This window comes from Furipterus horrens, unplaced genomic scaffold (genome assembly GCF_987537825.1).
Source record: "Furipterus horrens unplaced genomic scaffold, mFurHor1.1.pri manual_scaffold_3, whole genome shotgun sequence".
NCBI classification, from domain to species: Eukaryota; Metazoa; Chordata; class Mammalia; order Chiroptera; family Furipteridae; genus Furipterus; species Furipterus horrens.
The window spans coordinates 63,317,552-63,335,555 of NW_028327173.1; the positions used below are offsets into that span (position 1 = coordinate 63,317,552).

The 18,004-nt window shown below is 39.8% G+C and overlaps 1 protein-coding gene across 1 annotated transcript; it reads left to right on the plus strand.

Moving 5' to 3' along the window:
* The first annotated feature begins 309 nt into the window (after positions 1-309).
* On the plus strand, positions 310-15,881 carry DNASE2B (deoxyribonuclease 2 beta). The gene is made up of 6 exons (XM_090271697.1): positions 310-627; positions 3,961-4,138; positions 8,412-8,493; positions 13,375-13,536; positions 14,827-15,024; positions 15,373-15,881. The coding sequence occupies exons 1-6, from the start codon at positions 518-520 to the stop codon at positions 15,711-15,713; spliced, it is 1,071 nt and encodes a 356-aa protein (XP_090127823.1). The 5' UTR covers positions 310-517; the 3' UTR covers positions 15,714-15,881.
* Positions 15,882-18,004: the final 2,123 nt, after the last annotated feature.

The following is an 18,004-nucleotide window of genomic DNA, read 5'->3' on the forward strand; positions in this document are numbered from 1 at the left end:
CTTTGGAATACCCTTTAGGAATCGTCTCCTTAAGATAGATAATACTACAAGTGAGAGGTCCTAGTTATTGCTAAGCCATAAGGTCTTGTCATTTCTGTTTCATATGTGAACCATAAGCATTTGCTCTCACTTACAGAAAGACAATCATGAAGGAAAAAACATGAAATATATTTAATTCAACATTTACTTACCTGCCTACTAAACTTTATATTATACAACATTCACTCCAAAGGGTTAAATATATATCACTTTTTTCTCTCCAGAACTTTTTGATGACTTTGCACACCAGTCAACAATTCAGCACAAAGGCATCCGGAGTCACGCTGGCATGTTGTGACAAAATCACAAGACTATGTGGGATTCGTCCCATTCTGGAAGTGCCTGAACGATGAACAGCAGAGGCAAATGAAATCAAACGTCAAAGCCAGCACAGTCTGAGAGAGACTTGCAACTCAGACTCCACAAGCTATGCAGAAAGTTTTCTGCTGCGGCATGGAGTAGAGGCGACAGATAGAAAATGACAGCACGTCTTCTAAGAACAACCCTTGCTTTGCTCTTGCTTGGCCTCTGTGGGGTCCTGGAGGCGACAATATCATGCAGAAATGAAGAAGGGGATGCTGTGGATTGGTAAGTAAATGAAATGTAAGGTTTGGTGCATGCAAATAGAAAGCCAGAGTGTCAGATGCAACCTGGTTCACTGCAAAGTTTAGAAGGAGACTTCCACCCCACCTCTCTTCTTAAGAAGAAAGGAAATTAAATGGGCCAAATATTCCGATAAGGGTAGGCTTCTGAGTGAGGGAGCTTCTTCCTGAGAAAGAGCTGAGCAGCCCCTGTGGGCCTGACCTGCTGCTCTCAGTGGGGCAATGCAGGCGGCCACAGGTGTGGGGTGGCGCTGACAACTTCTCTCAGTTGGCAATTTCCTTTAATTGCATTATTACTTTGCTAACAGAACCCTTCCAACATCCTTTTAGAGACTGACAAAACAGAGCAGGCAGATTATTTTCTTTCTGACACTGGAGCTTATGCTTCTCATTACGACAATAAGAGGGCATGATTGTACACAGTACTGTTTGGTTGTTCTCCTTTGTTAAGCAGCACCAGCAGCTATTGGAGTGCGGGATAGGTCAGAGGCCTCTTGAACAGTGTCAAAGAGACTAAACGTCTTTATATCACAGTCACGAATTCCCCTAAAGCTTTGATCACTTTTTCTCTCTTTAATTAGGGCATTTGGGCTTGCCATGATGGTTCGCATCAAGCTTTGTGTAAACTTCAGGCTAAAGAACACAGGCACAGTCAGTCTCTCAGCAAACAGTTACTCAGCTCATACCAGGCTCTGTGCTGAGTTTTAAAAATACAAATATGAACAAAACATAGTTCTTGCCCTCAAGGAGCTCATAGTTATGTGGTGAGGGCATAGATGGGGGCACTGGGGAGCATAGAGCCCGAAAGGCTTTTCTGGGGAATTAGTTTTGAACTAAGTTTTAAGACCAAATGTAAGTTAGAAAAACAAGGGATATGCAAGGGTCTCTCAGGCCAATGAAGGAGCAATGACAAGGTCTGGAGGCAAGAAACAAGGAGGAAAGTTTGAAAGAAGCTCAGTATTGCTTGCACTTCAGAAGAAGGCAAGGAGGTGGTAGGAGGTGAGCTTAGGGAAATAGGTAAAGGCCAGGTCATGAAGTGCTTTGTGTGCTGAGCCCCAGAGTCTGAACCTGACATTGAAAGGGAGCTACTGAAGGACTTTGGGCAGAGACATGATGTGGTCTGATTTGCATTTTAGAAAGCCCACTAGCAGTACCAAGAAGACTGACTAGCTGGGGACCAGTCTAGAGTCATGAAGGACCTTTGCAGCATTACAGATGAGAAGAGGTGTGGACCCAACTTAGAGAAGGGGTAGTGAGAATAGAAAGGGGAGAACATTCCGAGAAGCCTTGGTAATGACTTGGATGGAGGTTGTCAGAGACAGGAAAAAGAAAGACTTTCATGTTACTGTCTTCTGTGACTGCGTGGATGTATTTCCTCACAGCAGGGGATGAGGAGATTTGGAACAAAATATCACAGACCTGGTTTCAAAAATAGGAAGATGAACTTCTCTGGAACATCCTTGCATTTAGGTTTATCTGACCTCAGCATAGAGGTCTGGGCTAGAAATCGACCTGAGAATCTTCAGAATCTAATTGGAGATAGTTACCCAGGAGAAATACTTAAAAGCACTAATTCTCAACTGCTGTGCCATGGCACACCAAGAGTTTATACACACTTCACTGGTAGGCCACCACATTGTTATCAATATTTATTCTTACCTTAACTAAATGGACAACTGCTTAGCGACATTGGTCAGAGGGAATGCGGAGCTGAGCAGACAGTGAGACAGTCTCTAGCTGCTACAACTTCCCCTGAGAGTTAAAGGGCTATAAAGTCAGCACCAAAGAATAACTTCTCGCTTCCTGCCACATGAGAGGACCTTGCCCTGAGAGTAAGAAAGCATGGTCAGGGCAGGAAAAAGTTTACTTGCATAGAAGCATAAGACTGAAGAAAACCAAATAAATAGTGAGAAGCTTTTATGGGCAGTTGAGATGCTGTTGTGTTGCAATAATGAGTTCTTTACAATGTTTTCTTACTGTGAGTGTTTAAGGAATAAACGTGAGGTTTGTGCCATTAGGGAGCATTTGGCTAGACTGGGGTGATTTTGCTTCTGGGAGACTTTCAACAAGTCTGCAGTCAGTTTGATCAGCACGACTGGGAATACTGCTGGCATCTAACAGGTGGAGGCCAGGGATGCTCAGTGCACTGGACAGTCCCCACAACAAAGAATGATCTAACGCAGAATGCGAATGGAGCACACTTGTTAGAAACAAGGACATAGTGACTCCCAAACAAGTAAAAAGTCATTAGTAACAAAGGGCAAATGTAATTAAAGGGTCTTAAGGGCAAATGTAATTAGAGGGTCTCTGAGAAGGGAGCTGACAGCACTGGCATATCTACAAACCACATAAAGGGGCATTTAGATAACCGTGTTAGATTGTAACTCCGGAGTAACCAGTCATGGAGAAACGGGGAAGAAGGAGAGGGGAGGGGGAGCTAGTTGCGTTAGGGAGGGGGAGCGCTCTCACTTTAGGGCGAGGAGGCTGGTCAATTTCGCTTTGCCGTGGCAATTTCAGGGTGGGGAAGCCAAGACTATAAAACCAGCCATCTTTGTCTACTTGGTGCGCACATTCTCCTGGCTGTGAGGGTGCGTCCGGCTCTGCAGACTCGTGAATAAAGGCCTCGTTTTACTGCTCAAGTCCTGTGTCCCAGTTTTTTACTGTGAGTGTTTCTCACATTCTGAGGAACCCTGAGCTAGATGATCCAAACATGCCCAGATGCTATGTTGTCCCAACCACCTCTGCTCCCCAAAGGAGACACATACAAGCAGGAGACAGCAGTAAAGGAGAGCAGAGTGCTTACTTAATTACCTGGCCCTGGCCCTGAATTCTCAATGCAGGGCATTCTGATAAACTGAGTTGAAGAATGTGGCTTAGGTCAGAGGCTTCACCTACCCAAAAACCCAAGCCCAAATCTCAGACCCAGCCAGCAAGTTGCAAAGACGAACATGCCAAGAACTTAGGGCAGAAGAGAAAAACATATCAAAGACCATCCAGTCCAGGCCTGGGCCTTGGCCTTCTCCCCATAAGTAGCCATGTGGACTGTGGAAACAACAGAGAGAGGCACTCTCAATATACATGTACTTTTACTACAGAAATCTCACCCACAAGGCCAGTTAATGTCTTAGAATATGTCCAATCAGATTCACAGCAGGGGGTTGGGGAGGGGGAAGGCTGAGCATGAGCATATCCCTGTCCTTCGACTTAGAGGCCCTTTGTGAAATATAAGTGAAATGATATATTAAGTGCTTAACACAGTGGCTGCCACCAGGGAAGCAGTCAACAAAAGTTATTAATTCACAATTATTTCCTTTGTTAGGTTTACCTTTTATAAGTTACCTAAAAGGCAAGACAAGGAAAGTAGAAAGACTGGTTTAGAGTACCTATACCTAGACTCTACAACTAGAAGCTGGAGGAGAAGTAAGCAACTAATGAATACCACCAAGAGTGTTTTGGGAAGAACATTAGAACAGCTGTATGAAGCATATGCCTCTAAGGTATGTTACAGTTAATTATGATATTGACTTGAATCATATAAATGTATAAAATAGAGTTTGAAGCTTCCAAAAGATTTTAACTGCTCCCTTACCCAACCCCCAATCTGAGCAATTTGATTCACAATCTGAATCAATCTGAGCATGACTTTAGGGGCTATGTCATCAGACTCTACAGTAATGCCAGTTGTTGGTACATTCGGCACCATGTCTAATGGTATCACTGGGCAAGTTGTGAACTAATTACGTATTGAAGTTTTTTGGCTGCCACACTTTGCCAATCTGCTTCGTGTTTGCTATCTTATCCCTCTAATGGAAATAGAGAGAAGAGCCCTCTCCTGTTACAATGCAGTGTAGATCTTTGATCAGCATGTCATGAGTTATGGGGCTGTTTATGCCATGGTGGTGAAGAGTGGAAGTTACCTATGTAGAGGGTCACTCAGTCTTCCTTCTAATTAATCTTTTTCAAAATGGTAGGTTGAGGGCTGGGACTGTAGTTTAAGACCCTAGAACTTACTTGTCTGAGTGGAGATTAAACCTGCTATCTGAACTTCATCAGGCAGTGAGCTAACCAGCAAGAGACATGGGTAAATAGGCCTGCTGGCTCAGTGTGGGCAGCCTCCCGGCATTCCAGGCACCGTGGGCTGCTCAGTGACAAGATACTGCTTTCCAACCAGACATGACGAGTAAAAGTAAAATCAAACAATAATCAATGTCTGATTATACTCGGTTATACATGACGCTGGAAATCAAAACTTTTGATTTGAGGTATGTTTACATGCCTCTCGGTTTAGGTGTTCAAGGATCCGAGCAGCGAGCTGGCCTCGCTGGTGCCGACAGTCTCTGACTGCTCAGGCCTCAGGATCTTAAAGACATCCTGTGACTTAAAAAGAATCTTGCTGAGTACTCCATCTTCCCTGATGTTGATAAGGAAATCAAACAAAACTAAGTACAAATGGTGTTTAACCTTGATTGCTTTCTGTTAGTGTTTAAGGAACAGAGCATCTGTTCCATAGCCTTAAAAGAATAGACGATTGGATTTCTGTTTTTCTGTTTTTGAATCTATAGATGATATATAGACTTGTTTATCAGGAAGCTTTCTCTTCAGTTAATCCTTTAAGCTTCCTCTGTTGTAAGTTTCAAGTCGTCGTCGTCGTCGTCGTCGTCGGCAGCCGTCCGTCTCGAGAGACGATGGTGTAGCTTCTTAAGAGTCTATCTGCACCGCTGAGAATGGCTGTGCAGTCCGACTCGGGAGTGACACGGTATCTGTCTCCTCCTGTGTTGAATCGACATCTTGTGATGACGCTGGAGTGTCCTCTCCAGTGAAGCTGAAGCTACAGAGCCTGGGCAGGGTGATATGGAGGGTCTGCTGTTGCCCATGCAGCAGACCCCCCCTCTCTTCGCAGCTGAAGGGTCCAAGGGAAAGACGGAGTCAATACAGCTTGGCTTCAGGTGCGCCGCAGGAGTTGCCGGTGTTGACTACAACGTCGAACTGCCTTAGGGACTCCGGCTCCGGATTTTCTGTCGGGGTTTACTCCCTTAGCCTTTCCCCTGAAGAGGTATGCCGCAAGGCAGCGGAGATTTTTTGGAGTCAGAGTTTTCCTTCTCTGATGTGCCCTGACTGGAAGATCGAACCAGCGACACTTAGCTCGCAGGCCGACGCTCAATCCACTGAGCCAAACCAGCCAGGGGTTAAGTTTCAAGTATATTGTAATCATTCCTGGAATGTGCCTGTGAGCTCATTCCTGGACCCTCCCTGTTGATTAGCATAGCTGCAAAATCCAATAAAAGGAAGGTGCTTGCACTGCTCAGTACTGACCTGCCTGAGCATGCCGCAGCCCTCTGACCGTCCCACATTCTGTCTGCTGGAATTACTTCCTTGCCCTCGACCACAAAGTACTACAACATATGCATTTACTAACAAATAACTTATAGAGAAGTAAATACATATACAAAATGACTCAGCACTTACAATGTGCTGAACCTTTACATATGTTAACTAATTTAATCCCCACAACAATACTGTGTTAGACTCTGGTACTGCTGCACACGTGTATCTGAGTATTTACTCAAAATGTGCAGAGAATTGTCACTGTGTATGATAATATTCACTTTTTTCATCTGCCATTAAGACCAGCCTTCAGAGCCAAGTTACGAAGTAAGACTTACTTGTAAGCTGTTTGTGTACCTGAGATGTGCCAAGCACTATTGTTCTAAGTAGTTTAAAAAAATAGTTTACCTCAGCAACAACTTTGTTTTGAATTAATAGATTATTGTGTAAAATCAAAACTGCCTGCAGCTGCTTGTGTTTTCCAAGGTGGGGGCTGAGGACCCAGAGTACAACTCAGCAGAGAGAAAATACACACATTGTTCCCTTCCCCACCTCAGACACTGTGGTGTGTGGCGGGGGAGGGGAGGAACAACATTGTATCACCTCTGTCATTTACCTTAGTTGGGGCAGATGGTTCTTAGTTTGGTAGAATATAATAATGATCTTTGGAGGCTCAGGAGAGCAAGAGAGCTAAATTGCTCTGCAATATAAAAAAGGGGTAGATGGGAGCTAGGAATTTTAAAAGTATAAGAAACATGAAGGGAAATTAGAGGCAGATCAGCGTGATAATGTGCAATCATTCAGTGTTCGTACCTTCAGTAAAACCTGCTCATACGCAATGCCTTCAACGATGAATTCTAGGGGAAAAAAACGACAGTAAAGGGGCTAATTTCCATGTCTGATTGGCAGTATCCAAAAGAACAACAATAGTGGGTGATACCCAAGTGAGACTGGGTGCGTTTTGGAAACTGGAACTATGTGCTAGAGTGACCATGAGAATGTAAGTTCCCACCTCCTGACCCGGCATAGAACTTCTGAGAGTAGAATGCAAGATCAGACCAACTGGTTTTATATCTCAAATGTCAAGGTGACCTAGGCCAATATCTGGGTTATGTTTAAAATTGTTTCTCTTCTTTTGCCTTTGTAAATAAGAACCTTCCATGTGCCTTCATAATAACACTTACCAAACTATTGTGCGGCGGTTGCCTATCCATAGTCCTTGCTAGGCTGGGAGCAGGGCATGTACCCCTCTTATTCAACATCCATTGGTCAAAATAAAACCCAACATGCATTAAAGGAATAAAGCTGTCCAGAGGCATATGCTTACATTTGCCTATTCGTAAGTCCCTGATCCTTCCCCATGTAACTGCCAACCGTGGCTATGGTCAGTTATGGAAAACGAGGGTAAGAAAACAGCTTACTTTCCTGAATACTCCTAAGCACAGTAACAGAGATTGCTATGCTACAGAGATTATGTTGCACATTTTTTTACAAATGCTTTTAGATTAATCAAATTATTAATCAACTATAAGAGATTCAATTATTGACTTTTCTGAGAGAAAAGCAAGGGGCTTTTTTAAAGGAAATGGGTTGTTCTTTCCTGACTTTAATTATGTAGCGAAGATTTTTTTTTTTTAATATTGACATTACTGACTGCAATAAAAGTCACTGCTTTGTGACACAAATGAAATGAAACTGCTCAGAACAAACATAAGCGAGTTTCTAAACATGACACTGAGATACTCTCACAATAATAGCATCATTCTGACTCAGAGATTTGGCCAACTGTTCGGAGATTTATTAGTATTTTGCCTTACCAGAGGAAACCCAATACCATGCATTCCATTTCACCACTTTTTCTAAGCAGGGAAATACCAAGTTAGAAAGGGGAAGTAATATGGAAAAGGACCGAAGAAAAATCTTCCCTTATCAGTGAGGTAGAGGGAGCAGAGAATGAAAACCCCTGATTAAATACAAAGCTATGACCAAGCAATGAGGCACAGAGTAGGCAGCGGAAATCAGAACCTGACAACCAGTTCTGTATTGTACCTATAATATCAATGGGGGAAAAACAGGTGTAATCCTTGGCTGGTTGTTCCTACTTCATTTCCTGAACAAATATTTAAGTATTCTTTTTCATTATACACTGGTTGCCAAATCAGAAACATGGGTCCAAAAGAGACTATCACTCACACACACATCACAATGCATAGGGCTCCTGTCACACAAGACAAAGCCATATGTGTTTGAAAATGGACTTCCTGTCCCTTGTCTTGTAGGTCCCAGAATTCTTATTAATGGGGAAGCGGCATATTAGGGTAATGGATGGCTTCTCATGGGGTATTAATGGAAGCTCTGTATTGCAGGCTAGGTAGCTGGTAGAAATGTTATGAGCATTTGTAAGTGGAAGATTTCCACCATCATGACTCTAATACATTCCTGCAGAATAACAACACCGCCTACCTAATATACAATGATGGAGTCCCTAAATCTGTGAATTACAGCAGAAAATATGGACATACCAAAGGTATGACAATGACTCTTAATTTCTCTTTCCTACTGGAAATCAACATTTTCTTAAACATTCCAAATCTTGATTCTTATATTTCACACTAAAAAGATAGCTTTTGTTTTTAATGCTTAATTTTGAGTCATAAAAACATGTGATTTCTGTATTATAAGTTATAATTATGTAATTTGGGTAATTTCCTTTTCACAAATGCCTTTTTCTTAACATTCTAAAAAATATATGCTTTATTTTTTAATTACATTTTATTGATTATGCTATTACAGTTGTCCCAATTTTCCCCCTTTGATTCTTTTACCCCCCACTCCTTCAGGCAATCCTCCCACCACTGTTCATGCCCATGGGACGTACATGTAATTTCTTTGGCTACTCTATTTCTTATACTGAACTTTAAATCCCCATGGCTATTATGTAACTACCCTATTTGTACTTCTTAATCCCCTCGCCTCTTCACCCATTTCCCCACCCCGTCCCATCTGGCACCCATCAAAACGTTCTCCATATCCATGATTCTGTTTCTGTTCTTGTTCACTTAGTTTGTTTTTAAAATTAAATTGTGATAGATTGTATTTATTGCCAGTTTTTGTTCATAGTTTAGATCTTCTTTTTCTTAAATAAGTGTAACTTTAACATTTCATAAAATAATGGTTTGGTGATGATATACTTCTTTGGTTTTTTCTTGTCTGGGATGCTCTTTATCTGCCCTTTGATTCTAAATGATATCTTTGCTAGGTAAAGCAATCATGGCTATAGGTATCTGATTTTCATGATTTTGAATATTTCTTGCCAATCCTTTTTGTCCTACAAAGTTTCTTTTGAGAAATCAACTGACAGTCTTATGGGAACTCCATCATAGGTAACTGACTGCTTTTCTCTTGATGCTTTTAAGGTTCTCTCTTTATCTTTAACATTTGGCATTTTAATTATGATGTGTCTTGGAGTGGGCCTCTTTGTATCCATATTGCTTGGGACTCTCTGTGCTACCTGGACTTGCATGTCTATTTCCTTCACCAAATTAGGGAAGCTTTCTTTCATTATTTTTTCATAGATTGCCGATTTCTTGCACTTTCTCTTTGCCTTCTGGCACCCCTATGATGTGAATGTTAGAATGCTTGAATTTGTTCCAGAAGCTGCTTACACTATCCTTCTTTTTTTGGATTCTCTTTTCTTTTTGTTGTTTTCATTGGTTGTTTCTTTTCTTTCTTATGTTCCAAATCATTGATTTAATTTCCAGCTTCATCCACTCTATTGTTGCTTCCTTGTAAATTGTTCTTTATTTTAATTAGTGTATCCTTCATTTCTGACTGGATCTTTTTTATGCTGTTGAGGTCCTCACTAAGTTCCTTGAGCATCCTTATAACCAGCATTTTGAACTCTGCATCTGCTAGATTGCTTACATCCATTTTGTTTAGTTTTTTCCTGCAGTTTTGACCTTTTCTTTCATTTGGGCCATGGTTCTTTGTCTCCTCATTTTTCCAGCCTCCTTGTGTTTGTTTCTATGTATTAGCTAGAGATGCTTTGACTCCATGTCTTGATAGCATGGACTAATATAGTAGGTGTCCTGCAGAGTCCAGTGGCACGGCCTCCTGTATCACCTGAGCTGGGTACTAGAAGTGCTCCCCCCTGTGAGCTGAGCACCTTCCTTTTTAATCTGAGCCTTGATTGCTGTTGGAAGGCCAATGGGAGTGATTTACCCCATTCAGTCACCTACATGGACTGGCTGTGACCACTAACCACCAACATCCACCCTCCATGGAGGATCAGTTGTGCAGGGGCATGGTGGTGGTGCTCTGATGTGCTCTGTAGCTGTCCACTGGGTGAGCAGACTCTGGAGTTTTCTGGGTGGTGTAGATAAATGTCAGCCCCCTGCTGTGTTCTGCCTCAGGCACCCTACATGAGCTGTAAAGTAATCTGAGATGGTTGCTACTTGAGCTGGGTTTGGAGACTCCCAGGTGAAGCCAAGCTGTGAATTGAGGGTGGCTGCTGCTGGTGCCAGGCCTGGGGCCACTTAGGAAGAGGTGTGGGGACTGGCTGCTGCTTATTTGATAGGATTTAGGAATTTGTGAAGCATGAGCCAAGACCAGCCATTCATATGGAAAAGCCAGGGTTAACAGTTTGGGTGGGCCCATAATTTGGGTGGGAAAGAATCCCAGGGGATCTCCAGGGTGGAGCAAACAGTGCTAGCCAGGTTGATGAGAGTTTCAGATATGGCACCTGCCTGTTGACTCTGTGTCTCTGTGTAGACAGGGCTCAGTAAGGGACAATGGCCTCTGCTTGTCTTTCTGTCTGGGAGAAAGCTGTCCCCCCAGATCCGCCTTGATGCCAGACACTTCAGTTCCTCCCTGTGTGCCACTGGTGTCTTTCAAGCTGCTATCCTGGTGCTGGAGCTCAGAGAGAGTGAATAAGAGTGAGTCCGTGTGTAGGTTTTTTAAGGGGAACTGCTTAGGACTCCAGAAGTTTTTTCCATCTGCTTAATCCATGCTGGTTTTTGCAGCCAGAAGTTATGGGGACTATCTTCCTGGCACTGGAACCTGGGCTGGGGAGCCTGGTGTGGGGCTGGGACTCCTTGTTCCTATGATATCCTTCCTGACTTTTTATCCACCGCACATGGGTGAGAGACCAGCCCAATCTGTGTCTCCACCCCTCCTACCAGTGTGGATGGATGCAGTTCCTTTAATTCTATAGTTGTTGGTCTTCTATTCAAGTCGATTTCTGATGGTTCTGAATGATGGTTGTTCTATAGTTAAGTTGTAACTTTGATGTGGTTGTGCAAGGAAGTGAGCTGTGTTTACCTACACTGCATCTTGACTGAAAGTCTCAGAAGTCTTAAATATGTTTTATAACAAAAATTTATGTACTGACTACTTAGAATATCAGCCAGCCTATATTACTTGTATATTTTTGTGTGTATATCTTGTGTATATACATGCATTTTACTCAGGTTTATTGAGGTGTAATTTACATAGAGTAAAATTCACTCTTCTTAGGGCATAGTTCCCTTTGAAATAAACATTTATTTTTAAATGTTTATTTATAAATAAAAAGCTTATTTTAAATAGCTTTTATATTGTAACTTTTGTTACATATTTGTTATATATATTGTTATATATTATAGTAACTTTTGGTATTTTTCTATTTATAAGCTATGTCTATATGTACATGCATTTTTTAAAAATTCAGAATGCTGGTAAACAAAAGTAAATCTGTAATCTTAATATCCTTTAGATAATCATACTTAATCCTTTTTACTTTTTTTAACATAAATATTTTTAAACATTTTTAGAAAACTATTTTTATGACTAGTTTTCAACCGTTTTTTTCACCTTAATATGTTATGTGTAACTTTTCATGGCATTAAGTCTTCAGAAGGACACGTGAGTGATGTCAGCCAGGGAAGTGGGCTGAACTAGCAAGGTAACGAAAACTGGAGAGTACCCAGTTACTACTCAGCGTGCCTTACAAGAATGCAAATTTTCACAGGATATTGATAATTGATATTTGTGGAAAATCTTCCCAGTTTTTAAATGCTGACAATAAATTCAAAGTTTAAAAATACTCTGCAAGCATAATAACATGCCTCTGGAGGCTAGTTTTGCCTTGTGGGCTGCCAGTTTGCAACCTCTGATTAAGAATATCATTTGTAATGACTGTCAAATGTCATGAGCATTGAAAGCTTTTGATTTAGCCAAGTTGCCCTCCTGATGGTCCTATCTGCATGGAACCGAAGAATTTTTATAATATGCCACATTCTCCAGCTTCTCCGCCAACAACCTCCCACCACCACTCTCACTCCACTCTTAGTTGCTACAAGCATTTGGATAAAAGGACTGGAAATGGATTGGGGTCTAATGTCAAGCGGAGGAGTTCTCTTTGCCAACAGGTGCCTTGCCTTGACATCCTGTGGCATTCGTACCAGGAGATTTAGATTTCAGCCAAACAGCCCACTTATTTGGGCAGAAGATAACCCCTGAAAGTCATCCAGCAACAGAATTTTGAACGTTTTCTACCCCCACACAGGTATTGATTCTATATGCACTGAGAGAGCAATAATGTGCTTTCTTTAAGCGTGTTTTTGAGAGAGAAATAACTGGCAGGCATTTGGTTTCCACTTAACAATAAGGCAAACATGAATAAGCTTTATGTGTGCATGGTCATATGAAAACTAGAAAGTCTTGTTAGCGTACCAAAACTACCCTAATTTATTTATAAACACAAAATTTTGCCATGTCACAAGATGATAAAAATCTGTTTTCTTCCTTTCTGGCTTCCATGTTATTTTGCTCTAGAAATTTTTACAAAAACACAATGAACTGGGATGCTTTAGAGGGCTTCTTTTTTTTTCTCTTTGCTTCTTTTGGGGAGGGGTGCTTTTGGAACTGGGTGATTCTTCTGCAAATAAATGAGCATCCATTCTTCACAACAAATTACTGCAAGAACATTTCTCCATTTGATATTTTCTCTTTCAACTCTGCTTTTTAGTTGGCTTTTGAAAATAACGTAGCTGCTTAGCAATGAAGACATATTTAAAGCTTGCCAGGTGACCGTATAGTTTAACAAGGTCAAATTCAAATTTAGCAAATTTGCATTCTGTCAAAACAAATTTTCTTTGTGGCTTTAACATGAAATTCCTCTTAACTCCTAAACGGATGACTGCCCTGGATCCTCTTGTGTGGTGGCTTATTATCAGGAATGGGGCAATGTAATATGTGCCTGAATTGGTTTTGAAATCTTTGAAAAAATTGGCATGATCCTTGTGATTATCAGTCTAATAAAATAATTAGCCTGAAGTATAAATGGTCTTAAATTTTGCAACTTTGATCTCTATTTTAAAAAAGGAGCTTCATTTTTCTAATTTATCTGCATGAACTGTATCTTTGGTAGGTTTATTGCTGTGGAACGGAGTCCAGGGGTTCTGGCTGATTCATTCTATTCCCCAGTTCCCTCCAGTTCCTGAGGAAGGCTATGGTTATCCACCCACAGGGAGACGCAATGGACAGACTGGCATCTGTGTAACTTTCAAGTACAACCAGTATGAAGCAATAGGTAACATTAGAGTGCGTACGAAAAGAGACAGCAATGTTGGAGAAGTGGCTATATTAATATATTGGGGCTACAGTAATAAATCTGTCACTTCCTGTGTTTCGCAACTCATAGACCTTCTGATTCCTACATTCTAATGTTGGCTTTGCCATGGTGAGACCTGGGGCAGACTCACTTACTGGACCTTGATTTCCAGGTCCTTCAATGAACTCTATGAATTTATTCAGGGGTAGTATAGTAGTTTCAAATGTCTACAGGGGCCAGGCAGGTAACAGAATGGGTGAAACAGATGAATGTTGCATGGGTAGTGGCAATAGTGACAACCTGGGGTGTCAACTCTCCACAGCTCCCCTCAAAACCTTCAGCTCCACTGCATTGTAGCTTTGCAGGAATGTAGACCTAATGGTTACAGATGTCTGTTTTTATAAGAGTAACTGAAATCTAGAGAGTGTGTGTGTCTATGTGTGTGTGTGTGTGTGTGTGTGAGAGAGAGAGAGAGAGAGAGAGAGAAGATTGTGCTTTTAAACATAGTCTCAATCTTATATATATATTTTATAAAATTGTACAGATCTCATGTTGCCTGTAGGCTGCCAACTTGACCCTTCTGAGCCCCCAGGCAAATCTTCCTTTAAGGTCTCAAGCTCAAATGGTCCAATTACTTGGGTTTGGAAAACTATGATAGAAGAAGAGTAGAACAAGGAACACTGTTTCACCAATCACTTTTTACTGAGGTGGCTGGTAAATAGTTAAAGAGTGACTCATCTTCAGATAAAAGAGGTTTAGAAATGTTCATCCAATTTTCATCATATGACAAGGATTTTTGAGCCTAATCAAACTTCAAACTAACTATGGAGTTCATGTAATGATTAGACAGCTGAATAACATAGAGCTTAGGTATACACATCATGAATTGATCATTCCTGAAGCTGGATGACTGGTATATGAAAGCTCTCTATACTTTTGTATATGTACATATAGAAGAAAAACATATGGCCTCCAAGGCCAGACTATCTGGGTGTGAATATCAACTCCTTCAGTTACAAGCTCTATTTCCATGGGCATGTGACATGACTTCTCCATTAATTCATCTATAAAATGAGGATAATGATAAACAAACACACTTAATAATAATAATGCTATGAGGAAACTTTAACCCAAAAGTTATCTGGAAGCTATTTGCTTAAAGAAGGGAATAGTTTTGTTCTGTTTTTTAATTCACAAAGATCTGTAATATCAATAAGATTTCCATTTGTGTCTTAATTCTCAATTTTTCTTTATTGTTTCTTTTCCTAGATTCTCAGCTGCTGGTCTGCAACCCGCACATTTATAGCTGTTCCATCCCGGCTACGTTTCACCAGGAGCTCGTTCACATGTCCCGGCTGTGTGCCAGGTCCAGTGCCTTGGAGATCCCTAGGCGGGACCTCGCCTCACTTCAGTCAGTGCAGGGACAACACTTCCTCCATTTTGCAAAATCTGATTCTTTTCTTGATGGTAGGAAATACCATCATCAAGCAATATGCTGTATAACTCTGCTGTTGAATTCATTTTGGATTGTGTAGAGGAAATGCCCTGATTATTCAGAAAAGAAGTAGAAAATGCGGGGAAGAACATTTTTAGACTCCAATATCATCTTAGTAATAATAATAATGACATTTATTTGCATATTAGTTTAGCATTTACAAAATGTTCTACCATCCACTATCTCAATTTGTTCTTCTCAGTGTACTTGAGACATTCACATATCAGGGATCAACGATCATTTTCATTCCTGAGGATATTTTTAGAGACTTATCTAAATATAAATACTAATCTCACTATCTTTCTCTTTATAAACTCTAGATATCTTTGCAGCCTGGATGGCTCAACGGTTGAAGACACACTTGTTAACTGAAACCTGGCAGAGAAAGAGACAAGAGCTTCCTTCAAACTGCTCCCTTCCTTACCATGTCTACAACATCAAAGCAATTAAGATATCTGGACATTCTTATTTCAGTTCTTATCAGGATCATGCTAAATGGTGTATTTCCCGAAAAAGCTCCAAAAATCGCTGGACATGTATCGGAGACCTAAATCGGAGCCCACATCAAATCTTCAGAAGTGGAGGATTCATTTGTACCCAGAATCAGCATATTTACCAAGCATTTCAAGGGTTAGTTTTGTATTATGAGAACTGTAACTAAACTTGGTGAGTGAACACATATGCCATCATTTTCAACATTGACAATGGATCTTCTTCCATTAGATTCATTCTTTATATCTTAAAAACCTATGAATGTATTTATAATCTAAAGATTATCAAGTAAAACACTTTTCTCCCGTGTTTACCATTTTAACTTCTAATTAGTGGCAGTTTGTCTATTTGCATTTATTCCCTGAACATAAGCGATTATATATAACTCAAGTGAGAATGAAAGAAAAAATATTTGCTCCAGATTAGTCAACTTTCAATTGTTTATGGGCTGACTAGCAATCTTGTGTATTAAATATCATCTTCATTACAAAGACATCTCTGACTCTCTTATCCATGTTTTTTTTTTTTTTGAAAGGAAAAAACATCTCTTTCTCTGTGTACTTCATAGTGTTTACTCATATTCCTTTTAAATTTCTTTATCATTGATTTATGGTTAAGCCATGTCATTCTTGCAGCTGCTACTTATTAACTGTATAATCTTGGATCATTCACTTGAGCCTTGGTTTCCTTATCTATGAAATGGAGAAAATAAGCCTGACTCCAAGTTGATAATACTAGTGGAATTTTAATCTAAAATCTCATACCCAACTAGAAAAGACAAACGTTTAGAAATGAATAGTATGCTTCCAAAAAAAAATTAAGTCAGATTAGGAGAAAGAAATAAAACAGCATGTAAGTCCAGCCCATCAACTTAGGGGAAATGAAAAGTGTAACATAAAGAAACCAGGATCAAATCTAACAATCCTAATTCCAGGATGTTTCATTTTCTATAATTCTCATCAATAAACATAACTATTATATAAATGAATAATAACAAATTTATATTAAGTACTAATTACGTAATGAAGTTTGAGGTATGGTTTCCAATTTTAAGAAGCTTAAAACCTAGCAAAAGTAACCGCATTAAGAAGGATTGCAGAATAACATGTTTATTTTTTATTTGCATTTTATTTTTATTTTAAAACATTATTATTATTATTAATAGTAGTAGTATAGTAGTAGTAGTTGTAGTGGTAGTAGTGTCCTTGCCTGTGCTTTAGCAACGATAGCTGGTGGCCTCGAACACCAGAAAAACAGTGCTGGGTCTTTGGGTCAAGCTTCTTAGGCTCATTACCATTGACATTACCAAGGACACTGTTCTGATCAAATGTGTCTATCCCTTTCTGATTTGGTGGTTTCTAACAAAATTGACATCCTAGCATTCTGAAAAAATTAACCTGTGTCCAAAGTGTCTCTTTTATCCTGATGGAGTAAGTCAGTTTTTCTGTAAAATGTGGCTGTTACCTTGGTGTCAAAGACTTAACTTATCCCTGCCCATGGAGAGGAAGGTTATTAGCTCCCTCCCCAGTAGTGGGAAAAATGAACCTCATTAATGTTTCCAGTGACCCTTGAGAGGTATAGAAGTACAGTGTTATCATGTGACATTTGTTAACTTTAAAAAAAATTATATGTCTGTCTCTAAGACAACACTGTTAATTTTTTTATGCCTACATAACACATGACTTGATGAGGATAAAGCAGGTATAAATTGAAAGAGAGCGAAGGTATATGTCATAATCTATACAGCAAGAATAAACTAAAACTTGCAGCTAAATTATATATAATCTGGTTTTTGAAGTATCAGATACTCAGCAATACTTTTAGCACCTTTTTTAAGTGCCTTGATTTGGTCACTTGACTTTAACACATTCCTCTTATTTTATTGTGATTTTTTTTTTTTTTGGTTTTTCAATTTTTTACTGTGATTTTTAATCTGTATTCTCACCCCAAACTGTGTATTATGATGCAGTGTGTCAGCTACAGTCACAGTATGTTTTTTTTCCAATAACGGAGACCAAAGAGTTAACCAAATATGCTTCAGCCACTACAGTTGTATGATTAAAAGCCATTTTAGTCACACCAAATTTCCATGGCCCAAATAGTCAAGGTCTGCCATTTGTTTTCTTTTTCAGGTTGGAGTAAATTTGTACTTTTAATCATATGGATCATTTGGGGGCCTTGTTCTTTTATACTTTGCTTTGTTAATGAAGGAACTTATAGAAACAAACAAAGAAGTAATCATAACAATAAGTAGAATTAATACTTACTAAATACCTACTATATAATAAACATTCAAAGCACATTTTAATTGTTTAAAAAATGTTCAATTATAGTTAACATTAAGTATTATTTTGTACAGTTTCAGGTGTACAGCATAGTGGTTAGACATATATATAATTTACAAAGTGGTCTCCCAATAAGTCTAGTACTCACCTGACACCATATACCGTTATTACAATA